The sequence below is a fragment of the Podarcis gaigeae genome, assembly GCF_964106915.1.
Source record: "Podarcis gaigeae genome assembly, chromosome: 5".
Lineage (NCBI taxonomy): Eukaryota > Metazoa > Chordata > Lepidosauria > Squamata > Lacertidae > Podarcis > Podarcis gaigeae.
This window is the reverse complement of record NC_139681.1, coordinates 80,893,237-80,917,370: the sequence shown is the minus strand read 5'-3', so window position 1 is coordinate 80,917,370 and position 24,134 is coordinate 80,893,237. Positions and strand designations below refer to the sequence as shown.

General features: G+C 43.0%; 1 protein-coding gene across 2 annotated transcripts; it reads right to left on the bottom strand.

The window, feature by feature from the left end:
• Positions 1 to 488: 488 nt before the first annotated feature.
• Positions 489 to 23,477, bottom strand: MFSD1 (major facilitator superfamily domain containing 1). 2 transcript variants are annotated; one of them, XM_083739624.1, is made up of 17 exons: positions 23,286 to 23,477; positions 21,839 to 21,891; positions 21,235 to 21,347; positions 20,363 to 20,405; positions 20,042 to 20,109; positions 19,665 to 19,773; positions 18,847 to 18,949; positions 17,061 to 17,159; positions 16,581 to 16,692; positions 14,207 to 14,263; positions 13,382 to 13,538; positions 12,471 to 12,568; positions 11,368 to 11,480; positions 10,924 to 10,971; positions 7,920 to 7,980; positions 3,424 to 3,535; positions 489 to 2,509 (listed from the first exon to the last, which is right to left on the bottom strand). In XM_083739624.1, the coding sequence occupies exons 1-17, from the start codon at positions 23,443 to 23,445 to the stop codon at positions 2,450 to 2,452; spliced, it is 1,566 nt and encodes a 521-aa protein (XP_083595750.1). In that variant the 5' UTR covers positions 23,446 to 23,477; the 3' UTR covers positions 489 to 2,449. The 2 variants fall into 2 exon arrangements, with proteins under 2 accessions (XP_083595750.1, XP_083595751.1); XM_083739625.1 differs by lacking the exons at positions 489 to 2,509; positions 3,424 to 3,535 and adding an exon at positions 3,678 to 4,484.
• Between the last annotated feature and the right edge of the window lie 657 nt (positions 23,478 to 24,134).

Below are 24,134 nucleotides of genomic sequence, written 5' to 3'. Positions count from 1 at the left end.
GCGCCTCCCCGCTGTCCCCCGAGCTTGTGGGGCTGGCCGATGTCTGCCCGAAGCGCGGGTCGCTCTGCTTCAGCGCGCCCCACGCTCCATGCAGCAGGCTGCTATCCGCGGGCTCGCCAGGCTTGCTGATAGCTTCCTGAAGCTGACCCCTCTCGCTCTCCAAGCTTCAGCGAAAGCCTGCCTTTGCCCCATAGGACACACACACATTTCCCCTTCATTTTTGAAGGGGAAAAGTGCGTCCTATAGGGCGCAGAATACGGTAATATATCTGGGCAAAAGGTACCGTTACAATCTCTATCTGCATAAAATAATAGCTTTATCATATTATTTCCCACCAGCAGAGTTTCTCCAGATATAACTTGTTAATACTTCAAATAATACATAAAGAGCTCAACATAATAAGCTGGCTTGCAATACTTATCTTTCCATCCACCTGAGTATGTTTGCTATAAAATAAGTGAAAACAAATATTAAAAGGCAGCAAACTATTGTGCTTATTTGGCTTTATTAGCAAGAAGGGGGAATAATTACAATTACAAATAAGCCATCCATTTAGAATTTACATTTTCCTCTAAAATATTTTATTTTTATTATTTCTCATGAAATAAGTAGTAAAAGAAATGCATCCAATTGACTTGGGAGTATATGACTTTTTTTTAGGTCATCAATGTTCAGGTATAGTGTGTTCTAAAAACAAGTCTTGTGCTTGAGTAAAGAGAACTGTGTTCCAGAGCCTTCAGGAGAGTTTCCAAGACTGTGTAGATACTGCTTGTTATAGCTTAAAGGTAAAGGACCCCCAACAGTTAAGTGCAGTCGCGAACGACTCTGGGGTTGCGGTGCTCTTCTCCCTTTACTGGCTGAGGGAGCTGATGTTTGTAGCAGATAGTTTTTCTGGGTCATGTGGCCAGTATGACTAAGCAACTTCTGGTGAAACCAGAGCAGTGCATGGAAACATCATTTACCTTCCCGCTGGAGCGGTACCTATTTATCTACTTGCACTTTGATGTGCTTTCAAACTGCTAGGTTGGCAGGAGCTGCGACCGAGCAACGGGAGCTCACCCGTCGCGGGGATTCGAACTGCCGATCTTCTGATCGGCAAGCCCTAGTCTCAGTGGTTTAGAGCACTGTGCCACCCGCCAGCCCCATTAAACTATTCAGATAGTGGAAAATGAGCAGTACAATTGTATGCATGCCAACCTAAAGGAATTTCTACCAGATTCGATGGGATATGATCACAGTTAAGTATGTAAAGGATTGTAGCCTAAGAGATTCCACACAGTATATTTGTGTACAGTGGTACCCTGGTTCTCGAACTTCGTTCCTTCCAGGAGTCCGTTCGACTCTCGAAACCATCTGAAAACCAAGGCACGGCTTCCGATTGGCTGCAGGAGCTTCCTGCACTCAACTGGAAGATGCGGAAGCCATGTCGGATGTTCGGCTTCTGAAAAACGTTTGCAAACCGGAACGCTCACTTCCAGGTTTTCGGTGTTTGGGAGGTGATTAGTTCAGGAACTAAACCGTTTGAGTACCAAGATACCACTGTACTATCTTAGGATCAACATTCAAGTTGAAAGGTGCACCAGCTTATATAACCACCGATAACATCCAGTGTTAACCAACTGATGACTGCATTGCTAGTAATGCAATATTTAACTATTAACAGCTTCATATTAAAACATTTCTGCAGCAATAGAAGCCTGACGATGACCCTGAAGCCAGTTTTCCTCCTGGAATTTTAATCCATTTCATTTATGGCCACAACAAATGGCTTTTCTTATTGCAGCGAACTGCAACAGTTCTACCATTTTATTGCTACCATTACCTCAATAAAGAAGAAGAAATACATTTTAAGCTATTTCCATAGGAAATGTCATGCTTCTGCTTTTCATCAACACAAAATATGAAAATTCCTACATTTTCAAGAAGTCACTTTTAAGGTAGTAGTGTGTTTAAAAGGTTTCTGATAAAAAGCTAAGAATTTCACAGAAATAAATAGTCTAGTGAATTAAGGCTCCACTGCTTCCTTCTTAAGAGCAAAAGAAACCTAGAATGTAGCTAAAAGATATGAGAGTTCAGAGTGTGATTATACTGAACAGGTATTTTGTTTTGTTTTTTGCCCCAAATTCATATTGTTTATGAAATTCTATTCGAACTGCAGGAAAACAGTAAGCGGATATGAGTTCTAATCAAACCAGGTGACTGCAAACAGCTGTAAATCCATGGAAACTTTTTAAAAAATAAAATAGTTCCATCCCACCCACTTTGGCATAGAATTCAATGTAGCATCTTAAAAATCTTCCAAGAGGTCAGCTAAATGCTTGTTGGCACAAGATCTAATATTGACCGCTTTCCATTCTGTATATGGCCGCTCTCTTCCACAGAAGAGTAGGGGGGTCCTGCGTTGCACAAAATTTCACACTGCCATTTCCACATCTTGAACACAATTCTGCTATTTCAACACACTTCTGTGTGCCAGTGCAGCTAAGTGGCAAACATAGGTGTCTGGCAGCTGCAAAAGCAAGAAAGAGTAAGGCATCTCATCAGCAAGTATTTCCAGCTCATCGGCTATTTTTTAAGCAAGGAAGGGCAGGTTCACACATGCATATTCACCCCCTGGCAAGCGCAGCGCAAACCCAGGATGGGCATGTACAATGGGAAGGCGTATTCGCCACAGCTGCATCTTTCAAAGCCCTTTAAAGGCGACGCTTTTCAATGGAGTCTATTCACAGCTCTTTACTTAGCCCGCATTTGGTTTTGTCCTTTGTTACTACAGTGAAGTTTGGCAAAAGGATCAAGCACACCTTGTCTCTGCCCTACATGTGACACTGTCACGGTTTGTGGCCATTTCTCATAAAAGGCTATGAACCTGAGAAAATTCTTTTACTTTGGATGGGTGCTCATACAGCCGTACCTCAGAAGTCGAACAGAATCAGTTCCGGAAGTCCGTTCGATTTCTGAAATGTTCAGTTTCCAAAGTGCGGCTTCTGATTGGCTGCAGGAAGCTCCTGCAGCCAATCGGAAGCCCTGTCGGACATTCAGCATCTGAAAGAACATTCGAAAACCGGAACACTCACTTCTAGTTTTCGATTGTTCAGGAGCTGAAACGTTCGACTCCCAAGGCGTTCGGGAGCCAAGGTACGACTGTACTTCATTATGCTGAGCATACAAAGTTGATCTGTACAGACTGCTTTGACAAGCCAAATCCAATGTGTCACCAAAGGTTTTTACGTGGTCCTAGCTACCAGAAGTCCATTTAACTGAGATTTTCTGAATGCAAATAATATGCTTTGCCACCAACTATACATTTTGTTGACTTGCTCTATTGGGCTAGCATTTAGTGCAAAAGGTGGTTTGGTAAGATATCCTTATCTAGAGCAATACATATTGCAATCTTTTAAAAAGAAATATTTTGGTTATCAGTACCTGAGCACCTAATCTGGAGAGATACCTATTCCTCAAACTAAAGTCATTCTTTGGTTGCAATTTGGCTAAGTCATCTTCATTCTGACGTCTGATTTTTTCCCGTCTTTCTGCTCTGTAAAAAAAAGGGAACTGCTATTAACACAAATGTGTCCAGAAGTTTCGTTGCACGTTATACCTAGATCAGGGTTACAGTTAAGTGCAGCTGCCAGATAAATGGAGGCAGAGTAAGTCATACAAATTTGACAGGCAGTAAAGACAGACACTATCTTCATTTATTTATTTATAAAGGTCGAAAAATTGAGTGCAAAGTGCAAGTTTTGACACAGTCGGTCAAGTTTTAAGCTTTGCCTTTAACAACAAAAATGCTTTAAAACAAATACAATTCCAGTACAAAAGCAGAGACAAATGCCCCCAACCAAGACAGCCTGCCTAGCAGCCTGATAGAAAATCCATCAAGATTTGTTTCTCTCAAATGACATTGTATTTGCTTTTGCAGAACTTATCCAAATCAGTCTACCACCACACCAAGATTTCATGATCCTTGCAAGTCATTACCATGTTTTTTTTTTATTATGAAACCAGAATTTCAAATAAGAAACTGAAGATTAATACCACATTTAGTAAGGCAATCACCCCTTCAGAACACAAGTGACAGTAATGGAGTAACAAGGTGCCATTATTAGTAGGCAAACCATCGTCGTTCCACAATAGAAAAATTTTAAAGTGCAGCCCATAAACCAAAAGATCTGCTGCAACAAGTTGGAAGACGACTTCAGTTCAACAGCAACCGTCTCTTCAGCGATGTGTAGATACACCAAATACACGAGTTTTTGCTCCAACTGCGGTCAAAGTGCTTTGACAAAGAAGCAAGTTTGACAATTCACACAAGTCCAGGTCTTGAAAAAGTTCTATGCATGTTAGTTAAGTTTTCCAACTACTTTGTCCAAACGCTAGGCATCAGAGTTTCTCCACAAACATACAATAAAACACTCTTCGACTGGCCAAGCTGCTGATCAAGCGCTCCCCACTTCTGGTAGGTATTTCCTATTCAGATTTCTTTTCTGCAAGAAATAGTGTAGCAAAAGGTTATTGTAACAGTTTGCTTACAGGCTCTTCGTCGCTTGTCAGAAGTGTCATGGCGCTATACTGAGCTTTCAGATATCAACTGAGAATGGGCTAAGAATCCATCACAAAGGAGCTGATTCTTCCCAGACAAAGCTTCAGATATAAGTAAGCAACTGTTTTCATGTTGAGAGGTCCGCTCTGGCTTAAGGGAACAATGCACTTGGAAACATTCCTGTATATGTTTCACTTAAATGAATGGGAAGCATGAAGGGAGAACTGTGTGCTCTCATACGCCAACCATTCATTTCAATGGGAGTTGGTGCAAGAGGTGGGCTTGGTGCATTTAACTTTATACATACAATATATTGCCTGCCCTTCGCCATAAGCTCCCATGGAAGGTGGCAATTAAATCACACAGTTAAAAAAGCATGTAAAACAGTAAAGATATTCCGGTATAGAAAGTGGTGGTGGGGTGACACATTATTACAGACTTTAGTACTTTTTTGCATTTACCTATTACTCCTTTGAAAGTGCTAAATGAGGCTGCAGTTTCTCTCTGCAGAACCTCTGCTGTGGCTAACTCATTAGGCTGCAGCTGGAGATATACAGAACACATTTTTAGCACCCTTAACCAGTTTCAAAATATCCACAAGAAATATGAAAACAAAAAGGCACAGTCTTCAATAGGGAAACATTTAAGAAAAGCTAGCTTTCGATTCAACAGCTGAGGAAATGTTCGGCGTGAATTCTGAGGTTCTGCTTGCAATGTTGAATAGACTTGTACAAAAATAAAAGACGAGGTTCCCGTCATTTGAAAGTCCCAAGTGTAAGAGTGTCTTCCCCACACATTTCAAATCTTGTCCAGCAGACAAATGGCAAGGATTTTTGAGATTCTGAGGACACCAGGAGCAGCTCTTGTATATGGCAAATGTTTTATTTACAGTGGTACCTCTAGTTGTGGACTTAATTTGTTTTGGGGTGCCGTTCGCACCCCAAAAAGTGCGCAACTAGACCACCTCTTCTGTGCTTGTGCGCAGCGCAATCGAGCGCTTCTGCGCATGCACGAAGCATGCTGATCGCCTCTGCGCATGTCCGGGCGGTGAACCCAGAAGTAAACACTTCTGGGTTTGCTGCGTTCGTAAGCTGAAAGTCCGTAACAAGAGCGGAACGCAACACAAGGTATGACTGTACTATGTTTATATCCCAACTTTCACCCAGGAAGTTCACAGAGGCATATAAGTCGCTCCTTTCCTCTTCCTCCTACTTGTAAGTTCACAACCACTTTGTGAAATATGATAGGCTGAGAGGAAAGCCCAACATTACCCTGTGCAGTCTGTGGCTGACAAGCAATTTAAACCCTGGTTTTCCACAGCCCCCGTTACAGATAGGTAGCCGTGTTGGTCTGCCATAGTCAAAACAAAAAAAATTCCTTCCAGTAGCACCTTAAAGACCAACTAAGTCAGTTCTTGGTATGAGCTTTCGGGTGCATGCTCACTTCTTCAGAAAGCTCATACCAAGAACTGACTTAGTTGGTCTTTAAGGTGCTACTGGAAGGAATTTTTTTTGTTTCCACAGCCCAACACTCTGCCACTATAATCACACTGGTCCCTTCATGTTGCAAGACCTGCATCTAGATATTTTCACGAAAGCAAACTGGCCTCCCCCTCAAAGGAAATATTTGCAATGACCTGCTGATTTCACCAGCGTCTTTGCTTCGTAAAGCACCTTCCAGGAGAATATATTTGAACAAACACAGGACTCCTCCTTCTTTATGGGAAGTCAAGTTATCCCAATTTAGTGCTCCTACACATTTCACCTATTGCTATTAATGGGAGGATAAACACAGAGAATTATAACCATGTGCATCACGGCATTTTGGCATCATCTGCTTATTTCTCAAGGTTATCACCAGGCTATTTTCCTACAAGGAAATGATTTTCATATGGCAATTCTGGCACATCTAGAGTGACCTCTATGTAGAGTTTAATTTCTTTTAATTTCAAACTGTTCTGAGGAACCCTGGGCTTCCTCAGAAATTCCCAGCTGTCATTCAGTTACCAACACACTTCCCCAAGAGCTTAGCATTCACAGGTCTTCTCTTACAGAGTGTCAAATCTTTTATATACTGTTGTCACAGTTTAGTTGGAATGGCAGTGAGGCCCAAGAATCCAGCATCCCAAATGAACTTCTCATCTAGAACAGGGGTGGGGAACATCCAACCTCCAAGGGTTCCAAATTTGGGTTCCAGTTTCTCTCCAAACATACCCACTACCTGTGATGTCATGTGCAGGGCAAGTAATAACGCCAGTGAACAGTCAGGAACCTTAAGGTGTATTCCTAATTGTGTACTGACAAGGGAACCACCTATCAGGTGACTGAAAAGAGAACCAAAGCCTACTGGATTGGTGGCCAATCCCTGCCAAGTTAAGGTAACACTCAACCATATCCCTTGTTCAATTTCATTTAAAATTATTTGCTTTTTACTTGATTCAGTAATAGATGATTTATTAATGGTTGATTTACAGATGCTTCCATTGTAATTTATTATTTAGAACAATATCAACTTGACTATGAATATATATGAAAATACTGAATAACTTCTGTTAACATAAGTAATGGAAATATTTTCTGAAACTACTCTGGAAATTTGGCTAATGAAAGCTCAGTTTTTCTAGCCAGAAAGGAAGGGTCCCCGCTGCATTTGTCGTTTGAGAGTGAGTGAGTTTCCAGCTTACATCTTACATACAAAGCAATCTCCACATGGTGTACACTGGGAGTTTTGCTCTGTAGCAAGTAGCAGTCTGATCACAGCAACATACAGGTAACTCGGGTTGTGTTCCGGGGGTCTAGGCATATACGCAAAAATGTGTAAAGCCAGGAGGGGTCCCCGGAACCAGCCCCCAGGCTTATCCCAGAACCCTCCAATCCACCTTCCCAAAGCCCAGTGAGCACTTGCTAATGTTTCAAGAGACAAAAATTTCTTTTTTTTTTTTGCAGCCCCGTGAAAACGCTAAACAAGTGCTTTTTAAAAAATCTCATTTTTAAGCCACATAAAGTGCTTGCTTCGAGACTATATTTAAACATCACACACCAGGCATGTTTTAACACATTGCAACAATTACTATTATACCCTATGTGCCTTTCAAACAGAAGTTAAATTTGTTGGCAAAACACATTGCACCATATAAAACTGAACCGCAACACTGATTTTTTAATGGCCTGCTTTAAGCTATCTCCAACAAGAGATGAATGAGAGTTGTCCCACTGCTGAAGAATATTTCTGCCTCATTCACTCAAGTTTACCATACCCGTTCCTGGATCTTTAGTGCTACAATGTTTTGTGTTTCCAAACCAATCTGCACCTGTAGTCTTGATTGTTTTGTAATACATCAACGCATACTCTAGGGCTAGAAACACAGCAACATACTTACTCAGCCACAGCTAGTTTCTGTAGTTTTTCCCTTTTCTTTGCAGACCAGTTAAGGTCACCTCCTACGACAGAAAAGATATGTCTTTTAACAGAGTGCATGGATGTTTTTACAAAGAGTCACAATCCATGCATATTGTGGGTACAACGCCACAGTTGTATTAAAGTATTTACCCCAGTTCACTTGGTGTAAGTATCGTGTGCTACATGAAAAATCTAGAAGGTTATAGGAAGTAAGAAGACAGAAGCAGCTCTAGACAGAAGGAACTCTCCCCTTAAGTGCTCCCATACCAAGCGCTGTGGGGTTCAGTGCCATGATCAGGAAATAACATTCCTCTGCCTTCTCTTTAGAAATGAATAAAAGGCTGGATTTTGGCCCGCCCCCATGTCAGGGTGGGAGTTAGGAGCAGATCAGCAAGAATTCACAGATAATTCTTGTCAGAGAATTAACTCATTAGTCAAAGAAATAAAACAGATCAGGCCTAGCGAGCCCAGCAACAGTTCCCAGTAGATCTTGCCCCAATGAGACAGTTGTGAGGGCTGAAGGTCTCTGCCTTCCTACAGTTCCCTCCTCTTCAAGGTTTTCCCAAGCAATTGGCGACTTTTGACATCTTGTCCATCTCTGCTCTACCCTGTTCATACCTCTGCTGGTTCTGACAGAGTTGCTATGCGACAACAGCTGCACGGATGCTATTAGCCCAAAGATGGAAGGAAGAAATAATCCCGTCTAGGGAAGAATGACAAGCCAAGCTGCTGGACTATGCCGACATGGCAAAACTAACTTGGAGACTCAGGAATCAAGAAGACAAGAATTTTGAAAAAGAATGGGAAAATTTATAATTTACTTAGGAGACCATTGTAAGCAAATTAAAACTTTAGCTGGACTAGAGTGCCGGTGACGGATAACTCATTCTGAAGCTGACCAGACACGGGTTAGAGCTCAATGCTGAGCCTACCAGGTGGCGGTTGCAACGGCGAAGAAGACTTTCTTCACCGCCTCTATTGCATCTGCAGAAAACAGCAGCAGGAGACTTTTTCAGGTGGTCCGCAATTTAGCGGAACCCCAGTACGGGTCACATGATCTCCTGCAATGATTTTGCTAAGTTTTTTGCAGATAGTGTCACTCATATTTAGGAAGAGGTAGACTCCACCGTGGGAGCAGGACCGGGGCAGGAGAGTGCTAGAGTCCTGTCTAGTCAAGTTGCGTGGGATCAATTCCAATCTGTAACCTCTGAGGATGTGGACAGGTTGCTTGGATGAGTGAAACCAACCACCTGTCTCCTTGATCCTTGCCCATCCTGGCTTATAAAAGCTAGCCGGGAAGGGCTGGGCGATGGGCTTTGTGGGGTGGTGAATGCTTCCCTCCGTGAGGGAGCCTTCCCAGACCCGCTGAAAGAGGCGGTTATTAAACCGCTTCTTAAAAAACCATCTTTAGATATGGCCACAATGGCCAACTATCATCCAGTCTCAATTATTCCATTCTTGGGCAAGGTGATTGAGCGAGTGGTTGCTGAACAACTCCAGGCACGCCTGGAAGAAGCGGACCATTTGGATCCCTTCCAGTCAGGATTCAGGCCTCATGATGGGACTGAGACTGCCTTGGTCGCACTGGTTGATGATCTCCGGTGGGCTAGGGACAAAGGTGAGAGCTGTTTCCTAGTTCTGCTGGGACTCTCAGCAGCTTTTGACACCATCGATGATAACATCCTTCTGGACCATCTAGAGGAGCTGGGAGCAGGGGGCACTGTTATACAGTGGTTCCACTCCTTCCTCCTGGGCTGTGTTCAGAAAGTGGTGGTGGGGGATGAGTGTTCAGACCCCTAGGCTCTCACTTGTGGGGTGCCTCAGGGTTCTGTCCTCTCCCCCATGTTTTTCAACATCTACATGCAGCCGCTGGGAGAGATCATCAGGGGTTTTGGGTTGGGTGTTCATCAGTATGTGGATGATACCCAGCTCTACCTCTCTTTCAAATCAGAACCAGTGAAGGCGGTGAAGGTCCTGTGTGAGTGTCTGGAGGCAGTTGGAGGATGGATGGCAGCTAACAGATTGAGGTTGAATCTTGACAAGACAGAAGTATTGTTTTGGGGGGACAGGAGGCTGGCAGGTGTGGAGGACTCCCTAGTCCTGAAAGAGGTAACTGTGTCCCTGAAGGACCAGGTGCGCAGCCTGGGAGTCATTTTGGACTCACAGCTGTCCATGGAGGTGCAGGTCAATTCAGTGTCCAGGGCAGCTGTTTATCAGCTCCATCTGGTACGCAGGCTGAGACCCTACCTGCCCGCAGACTGTCTTGCCAGAATGGTACATGCTCTAGTTATCTCTTGCTTGGACTACTGCAATGCGCTCTATGTGGGGCTACCTTTGAAGGTGACACGGAAACTACAACTAATCCAGAATGTGGTAGCTAGACTGGTGACTGGGAGTGGCTGCCAAGACCACATTACACTGGTCTTGAAAGACCTACATTGGCTCCCAGTACGTTTCCAAGCACAATTCAAAGTGTTGGTGCTGACCTTTAAAGCCCTAAACGGCCTCAGTCCAGTATACCTGAAGGAGCGTCTCCACCCCCATCATTGTGCCTGGACACTGAAGTCCAGCACTGAGGGCCTTCTGGCGGTTCCCTTGCTGCAAGAAGTCAAGTTACAGGGAACCAGGCAGAGGGCTTTCTCGGTAGTGGCACCCGCCTTGTGGAACGCCCTCCCACCAGATGTCAAAAAGAAAAACAACTACCAGACCTTTAGAAGACATCTGAAGGCAGCCCTGCTTAGGGAAGTTTTTAATGTTTAATAGACTATTGTATTTTAATATTTTGTTTGAAGCCGCCCAGAGTGGCTGGGGAAACCCAGCCAGATGGGCGGGGTATAAATAAATTATTATTATTATTATCATCATCATCATCATCATCATTATTATTATTTGATTGTAAATTTGTATTGGTAAAAATAAATAAAAATATTTCCAAAAAAAAAGAAACATACGAGTTGCAAGACTAATATAATGAAGAGGCTTACCTCTGAGGAGATTCACAAAGTACAGCATGACAACAGCAATGAGGCTCACTAAAAAGCAAAAACGAAGTTATATAAAGCTCAAGTATACAAACCAGGTGGGACAATCTTATGCAAAGAATGTAAAAAAATAAAAATGAAGAGCGTACAAATCTGAGATTTCCCTTGTGCACGAACAGGGTTCCCACGTGAGAAACAGAAAGAGCACAAACGTACTTTGATTCCAAATGTCTGCAACCACATGAAGAATCTTCATGCAGGTATATACATTTATAACCCTGCTGTCAGAGTCAGCTCCCATCATCAGGGAGACAAGGAAGGAGGGCTGTGGCTCAATGGCAGGCCGTCTGCTTTGCATGCACAAGCCCCTGGGTTCAATCCCCAGTATCAACAGCTAGGACTGGGAACGACCCCATTCTGAAATCCTGGAGGTATGACTGTACTTACAGCACAAACAAGCACTGAAGAAGATTTCTAGGAAGAGGTAGCCCCGGGAATCCAGGATCATGCCAGCTGCGATGGCAATGATGGCCAGGCCCAAGTTCTGAATTGACTGCATGCTGAAAAGCATTAAGACGATTAGCTTACAAAGCTCAGTTTTTCAACTAATAAAAAGAAACCAATTGAAAGATATTGCCCCCACTTGCTCATAAAATCTAAACGAGCTGGCAGATGAGCAAATAAAAAGCCATATGCATCTATTAAACAATGAGATATAGCTGGTAAAATAAAATAAAAAGTGGAGGGTTAATTTGCCTTCCAAAGCAACGCCATTTCCAGGCAGACACACTCATAACAGCCCCACAACCTGACCTAGACAGGCTGGCAGGAATATACCCTCAAGGTGGCCCACATGAGAGGAAGATTTAAAACGTGTTCAAGATCTGACATACATGGACACCTAATATCTGGTACACACACATGCTATCTCAGACGGCAAGGTTTCCATTCTTCCAAGCTGAAAGCGATATACCTGGAGTCAGGCCTGTAAAACAGGGCAAGGCCCTGGACACTGGTTTTGCATCAGGCCGAGAAAATCCATTGAGCAGCCCCAGTTTCAAAAATCAAGTCTTCCGTTCCCAAGGCTGAATCCGAGAAAATAAGTTTTGATGTTTTTGAACCGGTGAACCAGCTGCAGCGAAAGACATCTTAAAAGTGGTGGTTTCTCTGGGCCACACTTTCAGTACAAAAACCTGCTCATGCCACACCAATTTTTTAAATGATAAAAAATACATTGGCAAACAACTCCTGGCAGTGCTTGATTCATAACATAGAAAACAACTACTTTCCAATACGATCATGGGACATATTATAAAGTATAAAACACCACAGCTACATAAGAACACGAATTATTCCCATAATATAATACGGATTGCCCTTGAATCTTCCTGCCATATCCTTTGAGAACCACTGTCTTAATGAAATTCCTCAATGACCTGCTGTGAAAGGATGTGCTTTATGAGAACAAGTCGGTATCGTGCTATTAATCCCAAAGTTTAAAAGACAAATCCTTACTCCAAAGCACCGAGACTCAAATATCTATTACTCACAAGCCATAAGCAGTTCCAAGCTGGTGTTCAGGGACAACGAAAGCTACCATAGGCCACAAGGCACAGGCCAGCAGGGAATAAGCCACTCCCAGGAAACACTGCAGAAAACAGCATTAAAAAAAACACACACACACACATTAAACGTGATGTACCAACAGCTCCAGAGGGGACAAATTATATGGGCTTCGCAAATTAGGTGTCTCATTTCTATCCAGTTTGCCCAGTTGTAAGGGGGCCAATCAGAAGGTCGGCGGTTCGAATCCCCGCAACGGAGTGAGCTCCTATTGCTCGGTCCCTGCTCCTGCCAACATAGCAGTTCGAAAGCACATCAAAGTGCAAGTAGATAAATAGGTACCACTCCGGCGGGAAGGTAAACGGTTTCCGTGCGTTGCTCTGGTTCACCAGAAGCGGCTTAGTCCTGCTGGCCACATGACCCGGAAGCTGTACGCTGGCTCCATCGGCCAATAAAGTGAGATGAGCGCCACAACCCCAGTGTCCTCTGTGAGTCCTGACGTAATGGTCAGGGGTCCCTTTACCCTTTACCTTTAAGGGGATGTTTACACCAGCTTGCTCTGAAGCTGAAACAGTGTGTGCATATTTAAAGCTCCTCGACAGAGATAACGCAGCGTACAAGAGGTCCAACACCCAACAAATGGCATCTAGCACAGCTGCCGAGTTGAGGAGTACCAAAATTCATACAGAGTATACTAATGTCCTAAAGCGGCCTGGACTGCCATAAAAAAATAGTTTCTGGCATATGTGTTGCATCCTTGGGAGGAAAGAATCAGGGTTACACACAAGTATCCATTATTTTACATCCCATATAATGCACAAAATGCGGTTTATTGTGGGAGATGATTATAAATGCGCCTTACTGCATTAGATAAAATAAAGTTGGGGAAAATGCCTACCATGGCAATCCAGGGGTTCCAGAAGGTAAAGGCCAGCATTATATGAGAAGCCAGAGTAATCACTACAGCACACATAACCCAGGTGACATTCCTTCCAACTTTGTCTACCAGGAATCCGAAGACAGGGGACATGGGTGCCGAGATGATATAGACAATGCTGTACGAAGGAAGGTTATTTCAGAAGAGCAAGGCAATCATGATACAAAATGCTACAACCGCTCTAGGTTTTCCAGTGTGATGCGACTTTCCTCTTTCCCCCACTCGCAAAAATTCAGATCCTGAATTATTTTTTAGACCTGATATATTGTGATATGCAGTCATTCCCATCAATAAATTCATGGTGATTTTATTGGATTGATCAACTCTTATAAAAAATCGAATTATCACTGAAAAGCTACACTAGCAGTCAAGGGGAGGTGGAATTACAATTCACAAAGAAAATACATTTTAAATTGCATCTTTTCTATTCATTTTCATCATAGTATATATTATCTTAGAAGATCATGCCATTTCCAGGTGGTTAAGGAAGCGATCTACATGAAAGGACTGTATTGTTTTCGGTACACTTTTCTGTAATCGCAACGGCTAGAGATTTACCCTTTTAAGTAAGAAATCTGAAGATTCAAGGGGAAGGAATGCTGCAAGTATGTAACTGTATACTGCATATATGCGCCTCAGAGCAAATTTTCAGTTTCTTTTATTGATCTTTTATTCTACCAAGTGTGTGCTTTGGGTGCGCTGCTCAAAGTCAAGGTTCTTCGAGCTGAAAAAATGCACGCAATGCAATTATTTGGCTTTTTTCCCCCTTAAATGGACAACACTTACCTGTTGATTGCACTTGCTTCTTGAGGAGAAAACTTGAATTTCTCAATGAAAAAAACCCTGTAAAAATCCATATAAAAAGTTTTACGATCTTACACCTGCTTACAACAACTATGGGGAAAAACCAGCCTGCAATTCTAATAGTGCTGATTTGTAACTAGGCCACAATAAGAAAAGTTCTGTTGAAAGAGGACTGCTGATTATTAAGTAATGATGAATGTGAAATTGTATACAATAAATATCTGCTAACACTCCCCAGAAAAGGAAGCTGTGAGAGCAGCATGAAGTAGACTGGGCATGACGTAACTCATAGACTGATGCTAGGAAGAAACACTCTGACCCAAAATAAGCCCTGGTTGTGTCACTTGGCTTTTAATGGAAACGAAAAGTGGGTGGAGGGGGTGAAAATTATGGCAACATGGAGCAAAATAAAAATAAAAATAATTTATTATTATTTATACCCTGTCCATCTGGCTGGGTTTCCCCAGCCACTCTGGGCAGCTTCAAACAAAATATTAAAATACAAAAGTCAGATAGTTGTTTATATCCTTGACATCTGGTGGGAGGGCGTTCCACAGGGCAGGTGCCACTACTGAGAAAGCCCTCTGCCTGGTTCCCTGTAACCTCACTTCTTGCAGTGAGGGAGCCGCCAAAAGGCCCTCGGCACTGGATTCAGTGTCCGGGCTGGATTATGGGGGGGGAGACGCTCCTTCAGGTATACAGGACCAAAGCCGTTTAGGGCTTTAAAGGTCAGCACCAGCACTTTGAATTGTGCTCGGAAACGTACTGGGAGCCAATGTCGGTCTTTCAGAACTGGTGTTATATGGTCTCGGCAGCCACTCCCAGTCACCAGTCTAGCTGCCACATTCTGGATTAGTTGTAGTTTCGGGGTCACCTTCAGAGGTAGCCCCATGTAGAGCGCATTGCAGTAGTCCAACTGGGAGATAGCTAGAACATGCACCACATTAGACATTTAGGGGGCAATCCTATGTCAAGGTGTGTTGGCATGAGAAGCTTAGGATGCAGAGGATCTCCAGCTCTACTGGCTGGTTTCTGGCTCAGCTGGCATTAAGTCCTCAAACATGGCTCCGCTGAAGACATGCTGGTATAACTTGCTCGTCTTGCTCAGCCAGAGGTCAGATGCCTGAGCTAAAGCTGGCCAAACTAAGGCCACTGTAAATACAAAAAAGGTGAGACATTCTGGGTGGGATGATCAGAGTTTGGATCTCCTGTAACTTTATAGGCCAGTTCCCTGTACCTAGGATTGCTCCCTAAAATATTAATCCAAGAGTATCAAATAGGGTACAAATAGGATACACTGAGGTCCAGCACCGAGGGCCTTCTGGCAGTTCCCTCACTGCGAGAAGCCAAGTTACAGGGAACCAGGCAGAGGGCCTTCTCGGTCATGGCACCTGCCCTGTGGAACGCCCTCCCACCAGATGTCAAAGAGAAAAACAACTGCCAGACTTTTAGAAGACATCTGAAGGCAGCCCTGTTTAGGGAAGCTTTTAATGTTTGATGCATTACTGTATTTTAATATTTTATTGGAAGCCACCCAGAGTGGCTGGAGAAGCCCAACCAGATGGGCAGGGTATAAATAATAAATTATTTTTGTTGTTTAGTCATTTAGTCGTGTCCGACTCTTCGTGACCCCATGGACCAGAGCATGCCAGGCACTTCACTTATTGTTGTTGTTGTTGTTGTTATATTCTGAAGAATATCCGAGTTTTAAGTGCAGAACTGAATGTTCACGTCAAAGAAGAACCAGATTACATAGTTTAAGAAAATATACCCCCTAAGCAAGACTTTGCAAACTGACACACTGACTCCTTCCTCAAGCCTTGCCTCAGAAGATTTTGAGCCAAAAATGGAATATGTCATAGAAATGGCACATGCCCAGATCTTCTTGCATGTTCCAATTCGGTAATCAACACTCTAGAGCCACAAAATTTGGAACTCAGAAACCTAACGGCAACATTCGTTTATGTTAGGCGAACTTCTAGGCCATAAAAACAGGGCGCACACTTACAATGCACGTGTTTGCACATTTTGGTGCCATGTCAGAGCCAGAAAAAAGTGGGGTGGGTGAGAAAGATTTTCAAGAGGTTGGAGTGCCTTATTTGGCTTCCTGCCTTATATAGCTCTTTGGGCCTCTGAGTGTTGCTAGTGGAATTACTACTTCTTCAACTGGTAGGCTACTTTTCTACACAGAGGTGCCCAAAGCAGCCTACAACACCAGAACAGCAACACATTTTAGGGGAAGTTCTAAATCAAAACAATAGAAAAAAATAAAGTTTTTATAAAAAAAATAATAATAATCAGGCATATCAAAAATTTGCAACAAGTTACAAAGTGGCAAGTCTTTGTCAAAGCTTACTTTCCAAGTCCAATGAAAGGGAAGACGGCCACATAGTAGCAAACGCAGATAATAAATATGAGCCACAAGGACAGCGAGAAGTCTTTCACATCGGTTAATTTTATCACTTCACCTTGAGAAAAGAGAAACATCAGTTCCGTTATTTTAACTGAATCATTTCTATATTAAGGCCAACTAAAATCAGCAAACCCCATTTCCCGTCATTGACTAATTCTAGCTGTTATTTTACTGGTGGGAAGCAGAAGCTGCAGTTTCTCAACAGCAAAAAGCTCTAGAATCGTGAGAAAAGTGAAGTTAGGTCACTTCAAAATGAGTTTTGAGTTTTCCTACCACGTTATGGGAAACCCACACATGCATTCTGGCAAGTGGGGAAAACATGTTCAAAAAGATTATCTCTGCTTCCTCCAGTACATACATACATTTTCAAAAACTATGGACTGCAGCCTAAGGTTCCATTATTGATGCCTGACACCCACTTACCAGTTTTTCCCTGCTCTTTGCAAAGAATTTTCTCTGCTCTTTTATCCAGATAACCAAGGATGAGAGCACAGAGTAGTGAAAAGATACACGACACACCACCTGCAATGCAGAGAAATTCAGTGTTACCAGCAGAAGCTACTCGCCATTTACGGAACTGTAAAATCCATTCATGTTATTACCCGGTGACTGTATAATTAAGCAGTGACTTACATGGGTGAAGCAGCCAGCGTTAAATACCACTACTTTTATCACTAACTGCTACACTGGTATACTGCCGCTCATCCAAAAAAGATTTCAAGGTACTTTAGAGAAATACAGACAGTTCACAAATTTAGCTGTGACATCATTTGAGTGATATTCATACATGCCTGACTCAGTCCCTTCATTAGCAGAGCTAGAGAACATGAGCTACACATTGTAACTTGGCATCGCATGGCACTTACAATGAAGCACAAAGACAGTTAACACAGAACCATTCTAGTCCGAGAATCTGAGTTATGTCATTACACAACGCTATTCATAATGCTGTCTTCCCAATTATCCAGTGTGTTTCTAATTAATTTCTATTTTAATTGCCGTAAAACAGCTTAATATTTTAATCCAAGGCGTCAGATAGTTAAATACTAATAAATACAAATATTTACAAAAGTTTACTAAGTATTATATTTATGAATATCCTGTAAACACATATAAATGAATAAAAGCAAGTCTTCTGCCAAATTAAAAGGAAAGGAGTTCCAGATTTTACTAAAATGTTTGTGCAGTTCAGTGCTGAGCAAACCACAGATCAGTACATTAAGCACAAATAATTCAGTGTTTGGTAAAGATGTTGAAACAGCTGCATCACCACTTGCTGCAGGTCATGTGTAAACTACTGACTCATTCGATCTTTATTGCCCTGAAAAAGTTCACCAAAGGCTATGTATATGCTGCAGCTCTAATGCAGCCTTGCTTTCATTGTGTCAGTTTGTATAAAAGGTAAAAAAAGGAAAAAAAGGTAAAGGATGCCTGAACGGTTAAGTTCAGTCAAAGGCGACTATGTGGTTGTGGTGCTCATCTCGCTTTCAGGCCGAGGGAGCCGGCGTTTGCCCACAGACAGCTTTCTGGGTCATGTGACCAGCATGACTAAACTGCTTCTGGCACAACAGGACACTGTGATGGAAACCAGAGCGCGCGGAAACGCCGTTTACCTTCCCGACGCAGTGGTACCTATTTATATACTTGCACTGGTGTGCTTTTGACCTGCTAGGTAGGCAGAAGCTGGGACAGAGCAACGGAAGTTCACCCTGTCGTGGGGATTTGAACTGCCAACCTTCTGATCAGGAAACCCAAGAGGCTCAGTGGTTTAGACCACAGTGCCACCCGTGTCCCTGGTGTATGGTGCCAGACAGAAGTAGATATGCAATATGCAAATAAGAGATTCTCTCTTTCTCTCAGATCTAGAGTTATAATGATTCCATGGTAGCAACCTTTCTGATGTCAAGATCAGAAAGTCCTCCATTGCTCTCATTATCTAGCCTCAAACTGAAGCTTTTAACTTTGTAGTTTACAATAAAAAAGTGGGTTTACAGAGTTGGAACTGAATTTCAAGCCTTAGTGTTTTATCCAATTAAGCCATACACAGAGAAGGCCTTCTGAAATCATGGGACATTAGGTTAGTGATTACTAACGCAAGTCCACTAATTTTAATGGGTCTAATCTGAGTCTAACAACCCACAATCTTCCAATTCATCAAAGAGGAAACCAAAATGTTCATACAAAGTTAATACTGAAAGCATTTACTAACCTATCAAGAGAGCTATGCCAAGAGTGGTGTGACCCGTAGAACCGATCAGATCTTGAGCTTTGGAGTACACCCATCCCATAATGTTCATATTGACAGTGCTCCCCTGGAAGAGAGATGATCTGCAACTGTAACATATACTTCCAACCAATTTTACAAATAGGCCAAAAAAAACCTTAAAATAAAATCTATATTTGAATACAGTGGTACCTTGGTTTAAGAACTTAATCCGTTCCAAAAGTCCGTTCTTAAACCAAAGCGTTCTTAAACCAAGACATGCTTTCCCATAGCAGCGGGGGACTCAATTTACACTCAACAGGAAGTGGAACATGTGATTCCAAGACAAAGTTCACAAACCAAAACACCTACTTCTGGGTTTGTAGCGTTCTTAATCCAAGTTGTTCATAAACTAAGCTGTTCTTAAACCAAGGTACAACTGTATCTGATTTACAGAAATTAATTTAAATATCTAAGTTAGTCGTGCCCATTAATCTCAATGGGTGTTCTCCAAGCAGAACAATCCCTATGTCCCTAGTTAAGAACTGTTCTCCCCACTCTAATGTGCATAGAGAGAAATAAACAAGAGAATCCATCAGCATGGGTGACAGTCAATGTTATGCAAGTGGCTTCCCCTTCTCCTGCAATGAAACCCACCCACCTGTTTCAAAGGGTCTCCCAACATTTTTGGGCATATTGTCAAACACAGAGAGGGGATGGGCAAGTTCCACTTTACAAGCAAAGGTTGACACTGATGGATGACAAATGTCGGGATAGTAATGATTAAAATTAGAACACACACAAAAAAATGTTCTGAGACTTACAATTCTAGCCATGCTGAGTTGCAGTCCAAACACAAGGTTTAATTCTTTTCCTTTAAACCAACTGACAGCATAGGTGTTTTGCGCCACTGCTAAGGACTCTCCACCAATCCTAAATGAAGCAAGAAAGTTCATGAATACAGATATTTGAAGCAACGTGGATGAAACTCCGGCCTTATAATGACAGCAATGTATCCATGTTGATGTGGAAGTTTTACCCTAAGGCAAGAACTAGAAAACCAAAAGGCAAATAATCCAGCTGTTCAAATGCAAGAGTGCAGGGTATTCTTCAACATATAGTTCCATATGGACTGCCTGCTTTTTAAGAGGGAGAGAGGGTATATAGCAAATGTTGAGACACAGCCGAGGTATGAACTCACCCAAATACAAATCTGCCAGCTTCCATCAACCAAAAAGCGTTACATATTGCTCCCACAGCAAAAATCACCTGTAAAAAATGGAATGCATGTCACATTTCAATGAAGTGTTGGAGCCATGCCATATGCGACTATTTCAGACTGCAATCCTACACACTTTCCTAGGAGTAAGCCCAATGAACTCAGTTAGGTAAGACATGGGAATCTTACACTGAAAAAGCAGATTAAATAGTAAGCATTTATTTTTCCATATTTGGGACATAAGCATTAATTTTTCTGTATTTAGCTATTGAAAAGTACATGAATATTAGCTGTTTCACTCACCTGTCCAATACAGACAAAGGTGCTGAATATTATTGTGCCCCACCTGCAAGAAAATGAAGACTTTAAAAATACTTATTTTAATATTTGCAACTAGAAAATATAACAAGGGTTAGGGTAAAAAAAATCCAATACTACAATGGTTATAGTAAAAATATCAATAACACGTCAATGAAAACTGATTGATTTAAAAAAAAATGTTCTAAAGGCCTGTCTGAGCAACAGTTTCTAAAAGACACCTGAAAGCAGAGATGATTCCTCCTGAAGTTCTACTGGCAAGGAGTTTCACATGGCTAACTTATTACACAGAACTGTCCCTATACAAAACCTGACTAATGTTGAAGTTATTGTTGACTAGGACTGAAATAAAACTCTCCTGCATCTCTGGAGACAAGCCTGCAAAACTCCAATGTAAGAAGAACCTGTTGGATCAGGCCAACAGCCCACCCAGTCCAGCATCCTGTTTTCACAAGGGCCAACTAGATGCCATGTTGGAAGTGAGGAGCCAAGTGCAACATCACTCTCCTCACTTGCGTTTTGAAAAATTTAAACAAATATTAGCAAAACATCACATTATTTGGGCATAAGCAAAACGTGGATCAAGTTGTTACTTTCGAGATGGATGGGTTATACCAGGGGTAGGCAACCTAAGGCCTCCTCAATCCAGCCCGCGGACGGTCTGGGAATCAGGGTGTTTTACATGAGTAGAATGTGTCCATTTTATTTAAAATGCATTTCTGGGTTATTTGTGGGGCATAGGAAATCATTCATTTCCCCCCGCAAAATATAGTCTGGCCCACCACATGGTCTAAAGGATAGTGGACCGGCCCACGGCTGAAAAAGGTTGCTGACCCCTGGCTTACACAGTTAGTTACCTTATTCCAAAGACTCTGTCTATCAGAAAGCCTCCAAAGAAACAGAGAACCACATTGGGCCAAGAATACCAGGCATACAGTGCCATGAATTCAGCTGTGTTCACCTTCATATCCTAAAAGGAAGAGCACACAGAAGAATTACTATCTTTTGACACCACTTTGTGTTATGACACATTCATAGAGAAACATCTATCCAGTGAAATGCTTTTTCATTACAGCACCATGCAAGTCTACATTGGGGGCTGATTGCCTGTACTCTACCACACCCCTCTAAAGTCCTGGGTCACCCTTCACAGTCTGTCAGGAAAGACCCATCAGGGCTGGTGGGAAGTGTGATGTGGGGAACATCAACCTCTAGCACTCATGGCCAAACAAAAGCAAACCTAACACATAAATCACATCGTATTTAGCCATAATGTTTCTTGTTACCAGAGAGTGAAACAGCAATCAGTTTAATTATAGGTCCTTTTTTTAAAAAGCAAAATCAGAACAATTTTTTCCCCTCAGTTACTGCTAGTCATCTAACGTATGACTAAAAAGGTAACCTCTCTGGAGGGAAAAGGGGGAAATCCACCATACTGCAGATATTCTGTACATCACTCACCTTTTGGACCTGAGTTTGCAACGCTGCGGGGTTGTCATAGCAAAAATAGCTGCCTATACAGGAAAATTAAGACAACAAAATTAAACATGAACTCCCCACCCCCTTTTAAAGTAACCTGGAAAAGCTGTATTAATAGCAATAATGGTAAACATTTTGGATCATACCAAACCACCACAACGGGAAGAGGCAGGAGAAAAGATGCTCTCCATTTTCTGTCCACTGAGAAGCAACAGAAGGAGCAGCTACACCTCCACCTTCCCCTTCCCTTCTCAAGATTTAGCAGCCTTACAGCAACAGGTAATGTTTCTCATGGGAAGGGTACGTGTAAGAGCCCAGATTCAACCCCTGAAATTTCTAGGCAGGGCGAGGGGGAATCCCTGTTTGAAACGCTGAAGGGAAGTTGGTCAGAAAGGTAGACCAGCTTTCCCCAGCCTAGCAACTGCCAGACCTTCTGAACTATAACTCAGATTAGCCTCACTCAGGCATGACTATTAGCTGGACTCCAGCAGCAGGACCAAGCTGGATGGCACTGATAAGAGTTGTAATTCTAAACATCTGAATGCCAGGTTGGTGGACGGCTGGCATAACTAGTACTGAATGAGACCAATCAAATGCCTGCCTCAGCACAAAGCAGTTTTCTAGATCCTCTTTACATGCTTAAAAGCTTCCACTGCCTCCTACAAATCCCTCTGTAGGGAGGAGAATTTAAAAAGCGAAACTCCACTTCAGCTAGTCATCAACCACAGTGTTATGTTGTGGGTTGACATAACAGACGGCACAGCGATTTCTCCAAGTAGCTCTTTATTTTGTAAGCTGGAATAGAACTGACTGCAAACAGCTCAGCCCGCCTGCTTTTATAGGCAGCCGGCTGTCAACATTGTAGCAACAACAGCCCAGAGTTTCCCGCCTAAAATAACTGACGCGGACCTGAGTGAAAACTATCTACAGACCTGAGTGAAAACTATATACAGTATCCCCCTGCTGGCCCAGGGTGAAACTTCACTACATAACACACAGGGAGCTTGACTTCCCTGTTTGCTTAGGGTTTTCCTCCCCATGGCATATAGATGCTTCCCCATTCTGTTGCTTGCACAGCAATCATCAAAGAACACCAGGAATGCAAGTTTTGTTTTTTCTTTTTGCAATCTAAAATGCAAAACCCCAGTTCTCAGGGCGGGGTCTAGCTTCACCCTGAAACACACAGTAAAGAAAATTAGCATTTTCTGGCACGTTCCCAAGATCACTCCCCAAAGGTCAATGGTTCCTGAAAAAGATATGCTTCGCGCCGCCCTTCCGGCCACACGATCAAGCAGCTGTCGGGGTTTTGTTTTGTTTTGTTTCCCCAAGGCAGGTTTCCCAACCACCCTCCCCAAGAGCCCCCTTAACTGCAAACCAGTCCCGGGCGAGAAAGGGGGCAGGGGCAGCAGCAGCCTCGCTTTATGCTCACCGAAGCCCAGGAAGCACATGAGCGCCAGGACCAGCATCCGATGAGCCAGCCGCTGCGGGTCGCACAGGGCCGACATCGGCTTCCTCGCAGGGCGGCCATCGTGCTCCGGCGACGAGTCCCCGTCTAGCAGCGCTTGCTCCTCTTCCACAGGCGCCGCCATCTCGACGGGGCGAGGAGCGAGGCGGTCACGTGAGGGCGCGGGTCACGTGACACGCGTCCGGGGAGAGCCTGGTGGGAAAGCTTTGCCAGCGCAGGACATCTGGCAGTACAGAACTGGCAAGGCAGGGGGAGGTTTCGGATTTCTCCCACGTATAAGCTAAAACAAGCTGTAGCTTAGGGGCCCACTCTCTTGGGGGGGGGGCAAAAAAATTGAAAGGGAAAAAAAAACTGGATGTACCTTTCCAAAATATAAGATAAAAAACCAAATGAAATAAAACCTACGTACAGCAACAGCGTTTTGCGTTGTGTAGGCTCCTATTTGTTATGTGCAAATGGCTTTAGATACCTGTTAGGTCTATAAATTACCATATAGCATATACTCAACACAAAAAACAGCAACAATTTGTTGCCAAAGGACAGCTGGACATATAAAGGCCCTCATCAAACCTAAATTTGGCCCTGGTAGTACCCCACCCAGGAAATAATAAATTGGGAGTGGGTGCGCATGAGGTGGAAGGGTAGCCGTGCAAAGTAAATTATTATATTATGATTTTGTATTTATTAAATTTGTTTTCCCGCCCTTCACCGGTCTCTGGGTGGTTCACAGCAGGGAAAGGCAAAATAAAAGCACAAATGCAAACGAGTCCTGTTGTGTGGCACCTTGGATCCTAAATAGCGTGCCTTCTACTT

Coding starts and splice junctions, on each gene's coding strand:
- MFSD1 (XM_083739624.1), bottom strand. CDS start 23,445: ATGGCGGCGCCTGTGGAAGAGGAGCAAGCGCTGCTAGACGGGGACTCG. Junction 18,950..19,664: donor AACTCAGCATGGCTAGAATT/GTAAGTCTCAGA, acceptor TCTCTCTTCCAG/GGGAGCACTGTCAATATGAA. Junction 2,510..3,423: donor TCTCCAGATTAGGTGCTCAG/GTACTGATAACC, acceptor TTGCTTTTGCAG/CTGCCAGACACCTATGTTTG.